An 18,226-nucleotide genomic window follows, 5' to 3' on the forward strand; every position below is an offset into this window, starting at 1 on the left:
ACGATGAGTACTAATCCCATTGTGATTGGTGTTGCTACACCCTCCTACGATACATCTGTTAACCATTTTAATAATTACGCGATAACGTTGAAGAAATTTGCAGAAAACCACCAGGTCGTTTTCTCATAAACAAACCAGCGCTGACGGAGGATTCAGAAGGAGGCGTCCCGCACGCGACGTGACGAAAATCAGTGTTTGCCGGGAAATCCAAATGCTAAGTTTTTTTCAGAGGTGGACCAATTCGCCTCAAATGGCTTGATTTCAACTGAATTTTTCTGGTATTGCGCAAAATGCAAAATCTCATCTCATTATCTGTAGCCGCTTTATCCTGTTCTACAGGGTCGCAGGCAAGCTGGAGCCTATCCCAGCTGACTACGGGCGAAAGGCAGGGTACACCTAGCCTGGGCCCGCCCATCCTAAGTGTGACGCAACACGAGGACCTGTTGCGAGCTTAGTCTGGCATGGCAAGCTATCTCCAGCTCTTCCAAGCTCCCGAAAAATCGGGAGCCAATCAACTTTGAGCATTTCCAACGGCCCTGGGTAGAGGCGTGTTCAAGGCACTGACGTAGTAGAACTGTGACCGGAAGCCATAGATTGTTTACAGAATCTATGCCGGAAGCGCTTCATTCACTAGAAACATTACGAACATGGAGCAGCGGCAAGCCTTTAACACAGCGGTAGATGCTGTATTGAAAGCATTCAACGGGAAGTTCTCATTGAAAACGGAGCAAAGAGCAGCCCTGGAGGTATTTATCTTCTTCCTGTTACTCAAGCAGTTTCCGTCGCGTCACATACGTCAGAGGAAAGAGTGATGCGATTGGTTTAAGCTTCGTCACAGCCTTTTCTGGCTTCGACCAGTAGCAAACTGAGGCATTTCAGCGAGGCGGGTCAACCACGCCTTTGGGAAACGGTTGGGCTTCATATCTTTGCCAGCCAGACTAGGGTACACCCTGGACAAGTCGCCAGGTCATCACAGGGCTGACACATAGACACAGACAACCATTCACACTCGCATTCACACCTACGGTCAATTTAGAGTCACCGGTTAACCTAACCTGCATGTCTTTGGACTGTGGGGGAAACCGGAGCACCCGGAGGAAACCCACGCGGACACGGGGAGAACATGCAAACTCCGCACAGAAAGGCCCTCGCCGGCCACGGGGCTCGAACCCAGGACCTTCTTGCTGTGAGGCGACAGCGCTAACCACTACACCACCGTGCCGCCCACAAAATGCAAAATGTGACAGATATTTGACCAAAGTTTAATATAAAATAGGAGAATTACATTGATCTTGCTCCTGAATTTACCCGGGATATGCACTTTAAGTCCTCGATTTTACAAGCTGGGTTATAATCATGAAAATAGAGCCCACAGTGTAATTCCATGGACTGACAGACATAGTAACAGACTTGATTTATTAATTTTTTTTCTAAACAAGACGTGAAGGAGGCAAACATAGCTTTTGGCAATGTGCAAATGCATGTTTGTTTTTAACATTAAACTGTATCTCACCTTTACTATCTTCCCCCAACAGCCAATAGTGTTCTCATTCATGTGACAACTTTGGGGTCTAGGTTCCAGCATATTCCAGCCCACTTTCAACAGTCTTCAATGATCATGTTTGATTGGAAACTCCCAATCAGTCCATTCACATTAGACATTGCATAATCTGAGCTGACATCTTCACACGCCTTCCACTACCAGGTATTACATTTCTCATTTATTATGTACAAGCATAAAAGAGTTTTAATACAGCATTACATTTTGTAAATGCAAATTTAACCTTTAGAGTGTTATAAAGCGTTTCTCTGCATGGCTAACACATGTCGAGCACAACACCACATGGCTTCATCGGTAAGATATATACATTCATTCATACACTGGAGAGTTATTACCGAGCTTATGACACGTCCCCGCATTGAGCGCTCGCTTTCAATAACAATCTGCAATATTCTCTTCACGCTCTCTTGTCATGAATAAAATGTCTTCCATTAGAGATTGGGGCGAATTGATGACATGATCACTACTTAGTGATAAAGTATGTTGCATCTTCTCAAGGTCTAATAATTCTAATATCCGGCACAGATCTGGCGGAGATCCGTCGATCTGCCTGCAAGATGTTTCGTCCCCGTCTTTCACGCAGTTGAGCTCGATTGCTTCTCGGATTTTGAGGCATCTATGAAGCATTTCCTCGCTCCAACTGTACTTGCGTATTTCAAGAGTAAGGACTTTGTGGTCGGCTGGAGTAATCTCCCTCGTAAACGTTCGGAGCTTAAGCAGGAGTGAACAAGCTTTCTGAGAAACGGGTCTGTCGCAGTCGAATAAGCATTTCAACAGAAACTCAAACACCCCTAAACCCTTCAGTTTGGTTAAAGCCTTGGGACAACGATTTAGTGATTTGTCCAGCAATACCTCTGCTAACTCTAGGGTATGAACTTTAACCTCCCAGTCAAAGTCGTTTCCACCGAGTAACAACACCGAGCTAATAGACTGCTCCAAAGCAGGACAACAAAGTGGGCTTTTTAACCAAGCAATGAAGACCTTCACTACAGCACGATGTGGGAAGCTCTGCGTATCTTCAGAGAGAAGGCTTAACAGATGTGTCACAGCTTTTTCCTTAAAAAAAAAAAATATATACAAAAATCACCTTGTAGGCAAGAAGACTTGGAATTGAAGATTATGAATATAAGGATAAATAGGGCCATTATTAAAAAATGTTCTGTTTCCGGTCCACCGGCCGGGTGAGTGCTGTTTGTGCAGTTGAGATTTTTTTTTTAACGCCGGTTTTTCGACATTTTTTTCGGGTTTGTAAATCTAAACTCGAACTTGACATTTGCGCATTCCCAGGGCTTTCCACTAAGGCTCATACTAGCCAGCCATGACAAATAAGTAGCCAGCCGGGGGGAGTGAACACAAAATAAACTCCTGTGCACGCAGTTCCCAGGATTAAATGTATTTTCCACAGACCATTTATTTATTCACTTTACTCAAATACAAAGTAAAATGGTATGGAATCAATTTTGTGCCAAAATGTTCATACAATACTTTTGAAATATCAAACAAAAACGACAAATCAAAATACAAAAAAAGAAAAAAAAAAGTCAATTTTTTCAGACTGGCAAACAAATTATTCGTGTAATCGTGCAAAATATCAGTCTATTACTCTTCAGAAACCTTTTATTTTTGTTCCGCGTCTTTCTCAGTTTTGTTTGACGTAATTTATTTTGGTTGCGATTCCAGCTTTCTCGTTTGCGCTCCCTGACTTTTTGCTTGCAGTTTTGGCACAAACTTCCCGTGTGGGCGGGCTGTCCAGGAATGCATTCCCATTGGGTAACTTGTGTTTGACTGACAGCTACGCTCAGCCATTCCCTACTCGGATTCTGGCGGACTGTTTGGCGAGTGACCGATCCATTGACGGTAAACGAGGATGGAGTGGACTTCAGTGGTGACTATGATATTGAATTAATTCAACAAAGTGTAAAATGTGCTGTATGTGTTGCAGTAGTGCACATTATGCAGGCGTTTCGTGGCAAGTCAAATGTTAGCCTTCGCTCCACTACCCAATATAATAGCTGTCTTGCTAACGTTAAACACGCCTGCGTAATGTGCACTACTGCAACACATACAGCACATTTTACACTTTGTTGAATTAATTCAGTATCATAGTCGCCACTGAAGTCCACTCCATCCTCGTTTACCGTCAATGGATCGGTCACTCGTCAAACAGTCCGCCAGAATCCGAGTAGGGAATGGCTGAGCGTAGCTGTCAGTCAAACACAAGTTAGCCAATGGGAATGCATTCCTGGACAGCCCGCCCACACGTGAAGTTTGTGCCAAAACTGCAAGCAAAAAGTCAGGAAGCGCAAACGAGAAAGCTGGAATCGCAACCAAAATAAATTACGTCAAACAAAACCGAGAAAGACGCGGAACAAAAATAAAAGGTTTCTGAAGAGTAATAGACTGATATTTTGCACGATTACACGAGTAATTTGTTTGCCAGTCTAAAAAAATTGACTTTTTTTTCTTTTGTATTTTGATTTGTCGTTTTTGTTTGATATTTCAAAAGTATTGTATGAACATTTTGGCACAAAATTGATTCCATAAGATGGCAGTAAATCTTCTTTCTTTTCTTGCGTATTGCATCATGAGGCGTTCCTGGCTTGTAAATCTCTTATTTTCGGTGCATGACACATTCACGCAGCTGAGCATGCTATGAATTAACAACGACAGCGGTCTGCAGTGGGGCGACACAATTACACACTCAGCCAACATTTCTCCATTTGTGTATGAAAATACACTCCAACCACTCAGCTTGGCTTCATTTACAACCAACGGTGTCTTTTGATGCCAGCACGTAACTGAACGAGAGAAGACTGGTTTACCGGAGACAAAATAAGCGTCGTCTCTGCTTCTGTTCCCTCCGACACACTACTGCCTCCGCTGAGTGCGCGCGCACACACCGCATGTCGGGGCCGCGGATGAGTTACTCTCCCTTGATCAACGAAGTCGGCGGGGAATTTGTGGTTATTATCGGTACAAACAGCGCGAAGCACAATTTAAATGAGTGCGGTTCAGTTTGACATTATTGTCAGTCCGTTAGATAAACATTTAATTTTATTAAAATCGAAAATTAATATTTAGAGCCTGTGGGCTACAAAAATAATAGTCATTAAAGTAGCCGGCTGGACTTAATTGTGTGGCCGGCAGCCGGCGCTTGTGGAAAGCCCTGTCGAATCAGCTCTGCGCATGCGCCGTGCGGCACAAAAAAATGGCAGCCACCATGAAGGAAGCAGATCCGGAGTTTTCAAACATTTGCTTCAGTGTGAAATTGCAAAATGGTATTCTAGCAAACAACAAAATAGTAAAGATTCAGAAAAGCAAATCATTCAGTGATCATTTTAATAGTGTAATTTCATCCGAACTCGGCCTAACGCTCGATTTAGAACTACAAAAAGTCCGTGTGTCGGACATTTTAAGTACCTTTGTAAAAGTTTTGCAAATGTTGCAGTCAGCATTTAAAATGCTAACTTAAAGTTTTTGTACAAGTTTCAGTTGATTAAACCGTCATATTTTATTAAATTATATATATATATATATATATATATATATATATATATATATATATAAAAAAATCCCTCCCTCCCGACTGAAAATTTTTTTTGCTCACCCGGTGGACAGGAAACGGATTTTTTTTAAGGATGGCCTAGGCATGTCCATTTAAAATAAATAAATTTGTTAAAAATTAAGGTGTTTCACCTGCACATTGCTACAGACATCAGCTGTAGTAACTGCCTCTCCAAGAGCCGCCACTGCACTTGCTTGGACGTAGCCTTCTAAATCCGACAGTGAGGTGAAGAGCGCGGAGATCATCCCACTGCTATGAAGAGTTTCAGTATAGTTACTATTACCTGAGCAAGACAAGAACAAGGAGAAATCAATCAGGTTTACAATTTCATAAAATAAAACCAAGAGTGCTCTCAGAGCACGATATCTCCTGCTGTCAACTATATCTAGGCTACAAGGCCGTAACTCTGGTAAAATGCGACTGAACTGAACGAAACTGCAATATGTGCATTACCGACGTTAGGGTGCATCAGTTGCCCCCTAAAAATGAAAAGTTCCTCCGATCATGATGCATTTTTGTTTTTATGTTCCTTTTGGTAAGAAAACACACTGGGTGAAATATTTTGACAAAATTCAGAAGTTTAATGGTGGCACCAGGAGCTCAGTTATGGAAAAAGCTGCTATTTTATGACTTTTAGGACAAAATTTCGATCACTTTTCATGAAACATTATGGCACCTTATAGAGTATACCAAATATCTTACATACACATTTTTAGTACATATTCTAAATATATTATCAAGCACAGTTTGAGTTTTAGCTGTTCATTGAATCATTGTTCAACTACTTTTAAACAATACAAATGTATTATGAATCACATTAATGCTTCTCAATCCCTTGCAAAGGTTCTTAAAGGAACAGTCCACCGTACTTCCATAATGAAATATGCTCTTACCTGAATTGAGACGAGCTGCTCCGTACCTGTCCGAGCTTTGTGCGACCTCCCAGTCAGTCAGACGCAGTCAGACGCGCTGTCACTCCTGTTAGCAATGTAGCTAGGCTCAGTATGGCCAATGGTATTTTTTGGGGCTGTAGTTAGATGCGACCAAACTCTTGCGCGTTTTTCCTGTTTACATAGGTTTATATGACCAGTGATATGAAACAAGTTCAGTTACACAAATTGAAACGTAGCGATTTTCTATGCTATGGAAAGTCCGCACTATAATGACAGGCGTACTAACACCTTCTGCGCGCTTCGGCAGCGCATTGATACGGAGCTCAGATATCAGTGCGCTGCCGAAGCACGCAGAAGGTGTTAGTACGCCTGTCATTATAGTGCGGACTTTCCATAGCATAGAAAATCGCTACGTTTCAATTTGTGTAACTGAACTTGTTTCATATCACTGGTCATATAAACCTATGTAAACAGGAAAAACGCGCAAGAGTTTGGTCGCATCTAACTACAGCCCCAAAAAATACCATTGGCCATGCTGAGCCTAGCTACATTGCTAACAGGAGTGACAGCGTGTCTGACTGACTGGGAGGTCGCGCAAAGCTCGGATAGGTACGGATCAGCTCGTCTCAATTCAGGTAAGAGCATATTTCATTATGGAAGTATGGTGGACTGTTCCTTTAACATGATCTCTGGGTCACAAGAAATCAATAAATGGAGTCCAACATTGTGATTCAAACCTTACGCGAAAACATAAAATAAGCGTTTTTTTGGCAAAAAAAGAACCTCATGGTGCCACCATTAGACTTTTGAATATGGTCAAAAAATTTTACAGGATGTCTTTATTGGTGAAAAGGAACACCCAAACAAAAATGCATCAGATTTTATGAAAGTGAGGGCAACTGATGCATCCTAACCGACGTAGAACAACGAATCCTGTCGAGTTTTGTGAAATTCCTCCAAAAAATTGAGAAAGGAGTTGATTTCAGAAGGTGAGCACCGTTCCTGGGATAGACAGACGGACATCACTACAATATAATCCCCCTTCGGGCCTTTCAGCCAGCGAGGGATAAAAACTGTGAGGGAAGTTGATTTCAGAAAGCGAGCACACCTTGATGAAATTGCCAAAGTTTATTAATAATCAAGCGCATAACTCTGGTCAAATTTGCCCAAATTAAACGAAATTTCAATATGCGTATTACCGTCATATAACAAAGCCTTTTGCCAAGTTTGGTGAAATTCATCCACAAATTGTGAGAGGAGGTGACTTCAGAAGAACCTACGCCCTCATGAAATTGTCAAAGTATAAATTATTTAATCAAGGCTCAAAACTCTGGTCAAATTTTCACAAACGAAATTATATATCGCAATATGCGTATTACCATCATATAACAAGGCCTTTTGCCAAGCTTCGAGAAATTTGTCCAAAAATTGTAAGAGGAGTTGATGTCAGAAGGCAAGCGCACCTTCATGAAACTGTCAAAGTACAAGGTTGTTAATCAAGGGCTGTAACTCTGGTAAAATGCGACCCAATTGAACGAAATTACAATATGCGTATTAACGACATACAGTGGGGCAAAAAAGTATTTAGTCAGTCACCAATTGTGCAAGTTCTCCCACTTAAAAAGATGAGAGAGGCCTGTAACTTTCATCATAGGTACACTTCAACTACGAGAGACAAAATGGGGGGAAAGAATCCAGGAAATCACATTGTAGGATTTTTAAAGAATTTATTTGCAAATTATGGTGGAAAATAAGTATTTGGTCAATAACAAAAGTTCATCTCAATACTTTGTTATATACCCTTTGTTGGCAATGACAGAGGTCAAACGTTTTCTGTAAGTCTTCACAAGGTTTTCACACACTGTTGCTGGTATTTTGGCCCATTCCTCCACGCAGATCTCCTCTAGAGCAGTGATGTTTTGGGGCTGTCGCTGGGCAACACGGACTTTCAACTCCCTCCAAAGATTTTCTATGGGGTTGAGATCTGGAGACTGGCTAGGCCACTCCAGGACCTTGAAATGCTTCTTACAAAGCCACTCCTTCGTTGCCTGGGTGGTGTGTTTGGGATCAGTGTCATGCTGAAAGACCCAGCCACGTTTCATCTTCAATGCCCTTGCTGATGGAAGGAGGTTTTCACACAAAATCTCACGATACACGGCCCCATTCATTCTTTCCTTTACACGGATCAGTCGTCCTGGTCCCTTTGCAGAAAAACAGCCCCAAAGCATGATGTTTCCACCCCCATGCTTCACAATAGGTATGGTGTTCTTTGGATGCAACTCAGCATTCTTTCTCCTCCAAACACGACAAGTTGAGTTTTTACCAAAAAGTTCTATTTTGGTTTCATCTGACCATATGACATTCTCCCAATCCTCTTCTGGATCATCCAAATGCTCTCTAGCAAACTTCAGACGGGCCCGGACATGTACTGGCTTAAGCAGGGGGACACGTCTGGCACTGCAGGATTTGAGTCCCTGGCGGCGTAGTGTGTTACTGATGGTAGCCTTTGTTACTTTGGTCCCAGCTCTCTGCAGGTCATTCACTAGGTCCCCCCGTGTGGTTCTGGGATTTTTGCTCACCGTTCTTGTGATCATTTTGACCCCACGGGGTGAGATCTTGCGTGGAGCCCCAGATCGAGGGAGATTATCAGTGGTCTTGTATGTCTTCCATTTTCTAATAATTGCTCCCACAGTTGATTTCTTCACACCAAGCTGCTTACCTATTGCAGATTCAGTCTTCCCAGCCTGGTGCAGGTCTACAATTTTGTTTCTGGTGTCCTTTGACAGCTCTTTGGTCTTGGCCATAGTGGAGTTTGGAGTGTGACTGTTTGAGGTTGTGGACAGGTGTCTTTTATACTGATAACGAGTTCAAACAGGTGCCATTAATACAGGTAACGAGTGGAGGACAGAGGAGCCTCTTAAAGAAGTTGTTACAGGTCTGTGAGAGCCAGAAATCTTGCTTGTTTGTAGGTGACCAAATACTTATTTTACCGAGGAATTTACCAATTAATTCATTAAAAATCCTACAATGTGATTTCCTGGATTCTTTCCCCCCATTCTGCCTCTCATAGTTGAAGTGTACCTATGATGAAAATTACAGGCCTCTCTCATCTTTTTAAGTGGGAGAACTTGCACAATTGGTGGCTGACTAAATACTTTTTTGCCCCACTGTATAACAAAGAATCCTGCCAAGTTTCATGAAATTCCTCCAAAAATTGTGAGAGGAGTAGATTTCAGAAATCTAGCACTCTTCCCAGGACGGACGGACGGAAATTGCGACGACAAAATCCCCATTCAGGCCTTTCAGCCAGCAGAGGATAACAAACAAACATTCTTCCAAATACTGCAGTGTTTCGATATTAAACTGGACAGGGCTGAAAGTGGTTACCATTACAGTACCTTTGAGCTTGGCAGTGAGCTGTGCAATGAACTCCAGGGTTGAATCTCTCACTTCCCACCGTCCATCACATACATGTTTCTTCATTATTTCAAAGAGCTCTGGCCGCACACAAACCGACATTTACTTTCATCTCCAGAAACAAAACGAGTAACGGTAAATTCATCTCATGACACAATATTCTAAATCAGTGTTGTATAAAGTACTGGGAAATCACACTCAAGTAAAAGTATTGGTACCCTTCCAAAAAATGACTTTGGTAAAAGTCAAAGTCACTGACTGAAATGTTACTTGAGTTAAAGTCTTAAAGTATCTGACATTTCTTGCACTTAAGTATGACAAGTAATGCAAAAATAAATGTACTCAAGTAATGTAATTAAAAGTACACGTTAAAGTAAACAAGCAAAGGCAATCTGAATTTGTAATATTTTGGTAAACTGAAGGTAATTTGTCACCAATGGTTCATGACAAGCAATTACACTGCTGAAAATAGAGGTGCACACACAACCATTATAAACAAGAAAAAAATAAATTGGGAGAAAAATGAAGCTGCCTATCTGGCATCTGAACATGGAGACCACAGTTTTGACACTTTTTTCTCATTTTTTTCCTTCGTTTTTTAAACTAAGAGAAAGTACTGAAAATTAGGCATACATCACACCATTAAGAAAAAAAAACGAAAAAAAAGCTGCTACTGTTATTGCACTTTATAAACTATGGAGGTGCATACACGACCAATTGCTGTCATAATAATCAAAAGAAAAAAGTAATTTGGAGAAAACTGGAAAACCTCGATGGTGTTTCTTTAGATTGGACGGGGAGTTTCTATAAGATAGAATTTCCACGTTTTTTGGAAGGCATAAGAGGCACTTCATTCGATAGGACGAATCCTTCACATCAACGTAAGAGAACATTGTGTTCAAATACGGCCAGGGGTGCTCATCATCAAGTTCCTCTTCATTTGTAGCCGAAGTAGCTGCTGTCTCCGTCTCCTCTTCCATCAGGGCTGTTGATAGCGAAGCTAGCTTTCTGCTTACTGCGTGAAGCCAACAGGTGCAGCCTACTGGTTGTCATGCGCAAGTGGTGAACAAGCCCAGGTACATCCTGACTTCGTTGCAGTCAGTGGGGTTAAGGGCCCGTTTACACGAGGACGCTGTCGGGTAAAAACGACTAAATATTTTATCGGAAGTGCCTTTCGTCTACACGGGGACGGCGTTTCCGAGGCTGAAAAACGGAAAAAATTGAAAACGCCTTCCAGAGTGGATAAGTTAAAAACAGCCCCCGTTGCATATCCGTCTAAACTACCCAATACGTGAAACTCTGCTCGGATCTGCTCACGTCGGGTACGCGTTTACGTCATACATATGTCATATACTGTACATGCCAGCCCGGGAAGTAAGAAAGTAAGTAAAAAAGTAAGAGCATGTCTGATTACATCGATCCAACGGACCTTCAAGCTGCTCTGGCAGCTTTAATAAACGTCCAGGAGTCCTTCGAACATCTATACCGAATCTGCACATATACCGTTAATGAACAGAGGCGGGTATAGCATGCTCTTACTTTTTTTACTTACTTTCTTACCATAGCCAGAGTAGTCAAAGTTTTCGCGGCGCAGATGTGCAGATCAGACAAGACGGAAGACGTTGCGCATGCGTGCAGACATAGCGGAGGTCTTTCACAGCACCACCTAGCCGCCTGGCATGCACATCCAATTGAGTTCCACACATTTATGCGTCACCGCATAGACGCAGATTTCCTCCTTGAAAACGGTCATGTAGACGCGGAAAAAAGTGAGAATGAAAACGGACTTTTGCGTTTTTGTTTCAGACCATCCCCGTGTAAAGTGGGCCTAAAACACTTTTTTTCCCCTTTCTTTTTTTGTAACGAGTAACTAAACGGCTCTTTGAAAATGTATCGGAGTAAAAGTATGCAATTAAGTTAAAAAATATAGTGAAGTAAAAATGAAAGTTCTCAAAAATTTGAAAACTCAAGTAAAGTACAAAATCTCCCAAAATGTACTTAAGTACAGTAGTGAAGTATTTTTACTCCGTTACTATACAACACTGATTCTAATAAACAGAGCAGAAAATCACCACCACAAAAGGACAAGCAGAGCAGAGCTTACCACACCGATAGGACATTTTACTTTGACTGCTCATCAGCTTCTCATGGGTCAGGTATTTGTTTTAAATTCGGGATAAAATTAGCTCGTTTAAAGTCTTTAATTTTCCGTAAATCTGCTTTGCGACAATGTCTGTTGTTAAAAGCACGATACAAATACACTTGACTTTTAAAACACTTAAAGCTCGATGGCTTTTCGAGTTCGTGAAATTCAATCATTGTGATAGGTTTAATTCTGTAACCTCTCACAAATATCAGGCCGTTCTGTGGCCGGGAAGTTCTTTAATTTGAGGGGATGAAATCGCTCGCATCGTGCAGTCAAGCAGACAGAAGAAGTCCGTGTGTGTGCGCATGCACAGGTTTACCTTGACCGTGCACTGACGGTTCCATCATTCTGTCGCTAAACGAACAGCTGATCACACCGAGGTGCTCGCTGACCGCCGATATTTATTAGTTTGGTCCTGCGTTTCCTTTCCTTTGTATCTAACAATGTCTTTTCTTCTCACCTTCCGTTACTGTAGCCTTTCATGTTTCATTCGCAGCCTTCATTTTTCTCTCCGGTTTCAAATTTGTATCCCACAATGCCTTGCGTGAACAGGGAAAGCCCACCACGTCATGTCATGCATGACGTAGTATCTTGTATTGGGTCATGGTGAAGCAGGAAAAAACAGCGGAGAATTCAGGGCCGCGTGGCTCTAAATTCATTATTTGTTCCATTTTAAAAAACTAATAAAATTGGAAGTCTGTGATTCGAGTTCAGTCGCTTTCGGTCCACTAAAGAAAAATAACTGGGTGTCGGGGGAAATTCTTTTTATGACCTACACTTGAAAAAGCTGAAAGGCCGTCTAGCTTTAAGTGTGAGCTACGGTATGATCCATCAGCAGCTTCATCACATCATGCATACTCTAAATGGATGGAAATTAAAGCATGGTATCATGAGGTTTCAAAGTTCTGTATCAACAACTTTTCATTTTAAAATTGTAAATAAGCTGCCAGTCAGTCGTTCGTCAGTCGTGCCATGTTACATTTGATGATCGAAGCTTTTTGAAGGCTCCTTTCAAACAAGCTCAGGGTTATATAAAAAAAAGTGTGCATTACATAATGGCAAGGGATGAAATACAGTCAGCATCCTGTACCAGCGACTCTGTACATCAACTCTGAAAGTCCTCTCTATTTTTACTTTCTATATTTTATGTATTTATTTTGTAGAACAAACCATTTTATTACTTTATCCCTAAATACTCAGTAGTTCTTCTGCAGGAAAATATGACGCATTAAGAGTTTTCTAGCTAAACTTTTAGCGCATTAAAAAAAAAAAAAAAAAGTTACTTGTGGCTACTTTCACGTTTAAATAAAAAACTCCAAAAAGTAAATAGGAAAGACCGCTGAGCTAGTGACACTGACATTAACACCCTGGTGCGCGTGTCGAGCACTTCTGCCGATGTCTTGAAGGAGAACCACGTGACCGGTACAGTTGGACCATGTGTGACCGTCAGTCACGGGACAGAAGTGTCGGTGCGGTCTATAAGGAGTCGACGCTTCAACTGACTTTGTGCGTCAGTGCTGAGAGACTAGCTTTTGCTGTCTGTAGTTATGTTAGGACAGGGCTTTTCAAAGTGTGGGGCGTGCCTCCCCTGGGGGGCGCCAGAGTTCTTCGGGGGGGCGCAACGTGAGGAAACAAACCAGAATAAGTTACTATTGCGGACATTTTGCGAACTTCAGCGAGCCTTTGCCAGAGACAAAATGGATCGATTTTTAGTACCTAAAGCTACAGTGAGTGAGGAGACAGAGTCTGGGCCGAGCAAAAAACCAGACCCTCCAGGATTTCGCGATGTTGCGATTCAACCAATCCCCGCGAATTCAGGGCGGTGTTGCAATTATATCCAATCACCGCAACCTTCCCACAAATTTGACCAATCGTTGGCGTCGTCTTGAGGTGACGTCGACAAACTACCTTCCGCCTTACTTCCGTGTATACGTTCAAGAGAAGCAGCATGCGCGCAGTGTTGCCAGATTGGGCGGTTTTAAGTGCATTTTGGCGGGTTCTGAACATATTTTGGGCTGGAAAACGTCAGCAGTATCTGGCAACACTGCATGTGCGAGACAGTGTTTATGTAGGCTTAAATTCTGTTACTGAGAGTGTGTTATGTTTACAGTGAAGGACTGTGCGCACTTTACATTATTTTTTTTTTTTACTTAATACAAGAAATTAATGGATGCCAACATTTTTGCCAAAATGGTATTTTATTTTCCATTGTTTAGGCAGCTTCAGCATCATACTGTGAGATTCTGTTCAAATTGTTTTTTTCTTCTATGAAGCCTGAGCCATTTATTTTATTAGTTTATAATTATTGTTTAATTTAGTCTTCAGGAGAGACTGCCTGCACACAGCACTAGTATTAATAGGTTTTTTTTTCTTACATGAAAGCTGAGGCATTTATATTATATTTTAAGGTAACTTCATGTTGTGCTGTGAGGTTCTCTGCACTTTAACTTTTGAACCAACAGGTGCATTTGGATAAGTAAAGCCTATTTTTCTGCATTTTTGTAGTCCTGGTAATCTTTTATATTGGTAAAGTTGTTTATAGGACCATTTCTCAGTGTCTTTGTTTTTTTAATCAATAGTTTTTCAGTAATAACTTAATATTTAACATATCACTCAATTTTAATCACAAAAAGAGAAAATCGCAACAATTCCTCGCAACTTTCACTTCCTTCCACAATGTAATCACAACAAAAACCTAAAAAACACAGCAACTTTCATCGCAATTTTTTGGAAAATCCCCGCAACATCAGACATTTTAGCCCGCAACAATCACAAAAAAGGCCCGCGGAATCCTGGGGGGACTGGAAAAAGAAGGAAGTATGACCACGATTATTTAAAGTTTGGATTTTCATGGACTGGATCTGAAGATGCTCCACTGCCACAGTGTGTTGTCTGCCAAGAGGTGCTAGCTAACGATGCTATGAGATGTTTAAAATGTGTAAAACAAGATGTTTTAAAAAGAAAAGCACAGATGTTTAAAATGTGTAAAAGAAAAAAATTAAAATGTGTACAACAACCATTTTTTAAAAAAATACGAATGGAACATTAAGTATAGCAACAACAAAAATTGTGAGGGGGGGGCGCTGTTGTTTATTTGCTCTCCGAGGGGGGGCTGACTCTCCCACACTTTGAAAACCCCTGTGTTAGGACATGGAAAAGAAGAAAAAGTTCCACTATTTGGGACTATGTTGAAATATCGTCCGGTACAGCGACGAAGTATTATTTGTAAAGAACACCAAATTCCCACACCGGTGTGTGTATATGGAAATAGAAGAAACCGCCTTCGTTTGTCACATGTACTTTAGAGCGCTGCTCGCAAATTCATTTAAATGAGATTTCTGAAACACCTATATTTTTACAAGTATTGTGCAATGAAGTGTCAGCGGTACCGGTACTTACCACATAGAACTGTCTTCCATAAATCTGAGGACGGTGAACAGACACCAAGCCATTCAAGAGTGGCCTGATAGGATTTCTTCAAAACCTAGAAAGCAACTGACCTATTATAATAAACTCATTAAATTCAAAACATTTTTCACGACATGCATATTAAAAAAAAAAAATCAAAACGTATGATTCATCATGATGCGTCTTTTTTTTTTTAAACAATGTAACTGAAAACGAGTGTTGCACCGATACCGATACCAGTATCGGGCGGGGCCCCGATCTGGCACTAAAATGGTGGTATCGGTATTGGCGAGTAGCAAGAAATAGGGCGCCGATACCATTTACCGATGCTAGTATGACACTTGAACGCAGCCTTCTCTCTCCCGACACTCACTACACTCTGTGTTGTGTGATCACACGTGATCACTGTGCATGCCTGCCAAGCACGCCAAGCAGCTATTGCTATTGACCTGCTCCAGACCAATGAGAGCGGGCCAATAGCCGCTCTTAACCAATACAGGGGCAGCTTTTTCATGCGGAGGAAAAACAAACCACGAGAAGAAAATGTCGGCGGTCTGGATATATTTCAGCATAGAAACTCCGGCGAGTACAATGGCTACGTGCAAGATTTGCGGCCTGAAAGTTTCGAGAGGTGGAGTTAAATCGGCCAGTTTCAATACCTCGAACCTGATAAAACATTTGAAGACGAAACATGTGAACGAACACAAAGAGTTTCTACTGGATTCACTTTGTATTAGTCTTTTTCCTGTTTCACAAAGGTAAGCAGCAGCCTATTTAATGAATCCCCGAATATATGGAATGAAACTCTGAATATATGGAATGAATCCCCGAATATATTGAATGAAACTTTGAATATATTGAATGAATCCCCGAATATATTGAATGAAACTCTGAATATATGGAATGCATCCCCGAATATATTGAATGAAACTTTGAATATATTGAATGAATCCCTGAATATATGGAATGAAACTTTGAATATATGGAATGAAACCCTGAATATATGGGATGAAACTTTGTATTCTGTCCCCGCTCCGACAGCTCGGCAGACAGACAACAGGTCCCAAGAAAAACTCTGACTCAGAGGAGAGTATTAGAGTATATTGAGAAACGCTGTAAAACTCGACAAACAAAATTTACAAATTAGTTTTATATACAGAAAATACCGTTATACAAATATGATCCACGAGGGAAATGACTGTCACCGTAGCTTTGTTGCACATAAAAGAAGTAAACACTAATAAAACCACAAGCATTCGCCAGAGTGTTAACAATGTCTTTATTGTTTAAAATAGCCGCAACCAAATCCCGAGCCGACTGACTCATTTTTGGTGCAGGACGGCGGCAGTGCCTTCATGACGTCAGCCAAGTTTCATTCCATATATTCAGAGTTTCATTCAATATATTCGGGGATTCATTCCATATATTCAAAGTTTCATTCAATATATTCGGGGATTCATTCAATATATTCAGAGTTTCATTCCATATATTCAGAGTTTCATTCCATATATTCAAAGTTTCATTCAATATATTCGGGGATTCATTCCATATATACAGAGTTTCATTCAATATATTCGGGGATTCATTCAATATATTCAAAGTTTCATTCAATATATTCGGGGATTCATTCAATATATTCGGGGATTCATTCCATATATACAGAGTTTCATTCAATATATTCGGGGATTCATTCCATATATTCAAAGTTTCATTCAATATATTCGGGGATTCATTCAATATATTCAGAGTTTCATTCCATATATTCAGAGTTTCATTCAATATATTCAGAGTTTCATTCCATATATTCAAAGTTTCATTCAATATATTCAGAGTTTCATTCCATATATTCAGAGTTTCATTCAATATATTCGGGGATTCATTCAATATATTCAGAGTTTCATTCCATATATTCAAAGTTTCATTCAATATATTCAGAGTTTCATTCAATATATTCAGAGTTTCATTCCATATATTCAGAGTTTCATTCCATATATTCAGAGTTTCATTCCATATATTCGGGGATTCATTCAATATATTCAAAGTTTCATTCAATATATTCGGGATCATTCCATATATTCAAAGTTTCATTCAATATATTCGGGGATTCATTCCATATATTCAAAGTTTCATTCCATATATTCGGGGATTCATTCCACATATTCAAAGTTTCATTCAATATATTCGGGGATTCATTCCATATATTCAAAGTTTCATTCAATATATTCGGGATCATTCCATATATTCAAAGTTTCATTCAATATATTCAGAGTTTCATTCAATATATTCGGGGATTCATTCAATATATTCAAAGATTAATTTCCTGAACGGCATGCCATAATATATATATATATATATATATATATATATATATATATATATATATATATATATATATATATACATATACACACACACATTTCAAACGGAGTGGTATCGGTATCGGCCGGTACTGCACAGCCAGGTATAGGTATCGGGGCCAAAAAAATGGTATCGGTGCAACACTACGAAAACAATATACAGTAACTACTCATTTTGTGATCGCACACTTACTGTAGCATGAGAGTCAGGACACTGCAGATACTGCAGAAGGACAGTAAAAGCCTCCTCATTTAAGTCCACACTCTCTGGGAAATGACAAAAAAAAATCTGTCCATTCCAAAGCATCTGTAATGCATTTATCTTTGTAAATATTTTGCAGAAAGCTTTCAGTGTCAATTTACAGTCTCCAGTTCGAGGTGCTTTAAGAACTGGGATATTTGGTTCAGTAGGAAAGATGCTTCCCTGCAACATTCAAGAGAACCTTTATTTTCACAAAAGCAAAACAACTTATGAGAAACCCATCATCATTATTGTTAATCCGCTATAACTGGGGGCGGCACGGTGGTGTAGTGGTTAGCACTGTCGCCTCACAGCAAGGTGGTTCTGGGTTTGAGCCCAGCAGCTGACGAGGGCCTTTCTGTGTGGAGTTTGCATGTTCTCTCCGTGTCTGCGTGGGTTTCCTCTGGGTGCTCCAGTTTCCCCCAACAGTCCAAAGACATGCAGTTAGGTTAACATGGGGCGGCCATGGGCTTTAGTGCCCTTGAGCAAGGCACCTAAGCCACAACTGCTCCCTGGGTGCTGTAGCATAGCTGCCCACTGCTTCAGATGGGTTAAATTTCACTGTGCGTGTGACAAGTAAAGGCTTCTTGGTTTGGCTTCTTCTATAACCAAGAATGGATTACAAAACAGAACAGACC

The 18,226-nt window shown here is 40.7% G+C and overlaps 1 protein-coding gene across 1 annotated transcript in view; it reads right to left on the reverse strand.

Moving 5' to 3' along the window:
* Window positions 1-1,399: 1,399 nt before the first annotated feature.
* brat1 (BRCA1-associated ATM activator 1) overlaps window positions 1,400-18,226 on the reverse strand; it is an 83,405-nt gene continuing 66,578 nt past the window's right edge. The window contains exons 10-14 of the mRNA XM_060898615.1: window positions 17,541-17,614; window positions 14,982-15,066; window positions 9,418-9,516; window positions 5,258-5,409; window positions 1,400-2,617 (exon numbers count right to left, since the gene is read on the reverse strand). Coding sequence (XP_060754598.1) covers window positions 1,934-2,617; window positions 5,258-5,409; window positions 9,418-9,516; window positions 14,982-15,066; window positions 17,541-17,614 — 1,094 coding nt within the window. The 3' untranslated portion in view covers window positions 1,400-1,933. The remainder of the gene's footprint in view (window positions 2,618-5,257; window positions 5,410-9,417; window positions 9,517-14,981; window positions 15,067-17,540; window positions 17,615-18,226) is intronic.

Source organism: Neoarius graeffei, chromosome 18 (genome assembly GCF_027579695.1).
Source record: "Neoarius graeffei isolate fNeoGra1 chromosome 18, fNeoGra1.pri, whole genome shotgun sequence".
NCBI classification, from domain to species: Eukaryota; Metazoa; Chordata; class Actinopteri; order Siluriformes; family Ariidae; genus Neoarius; species Neoarius graeffei.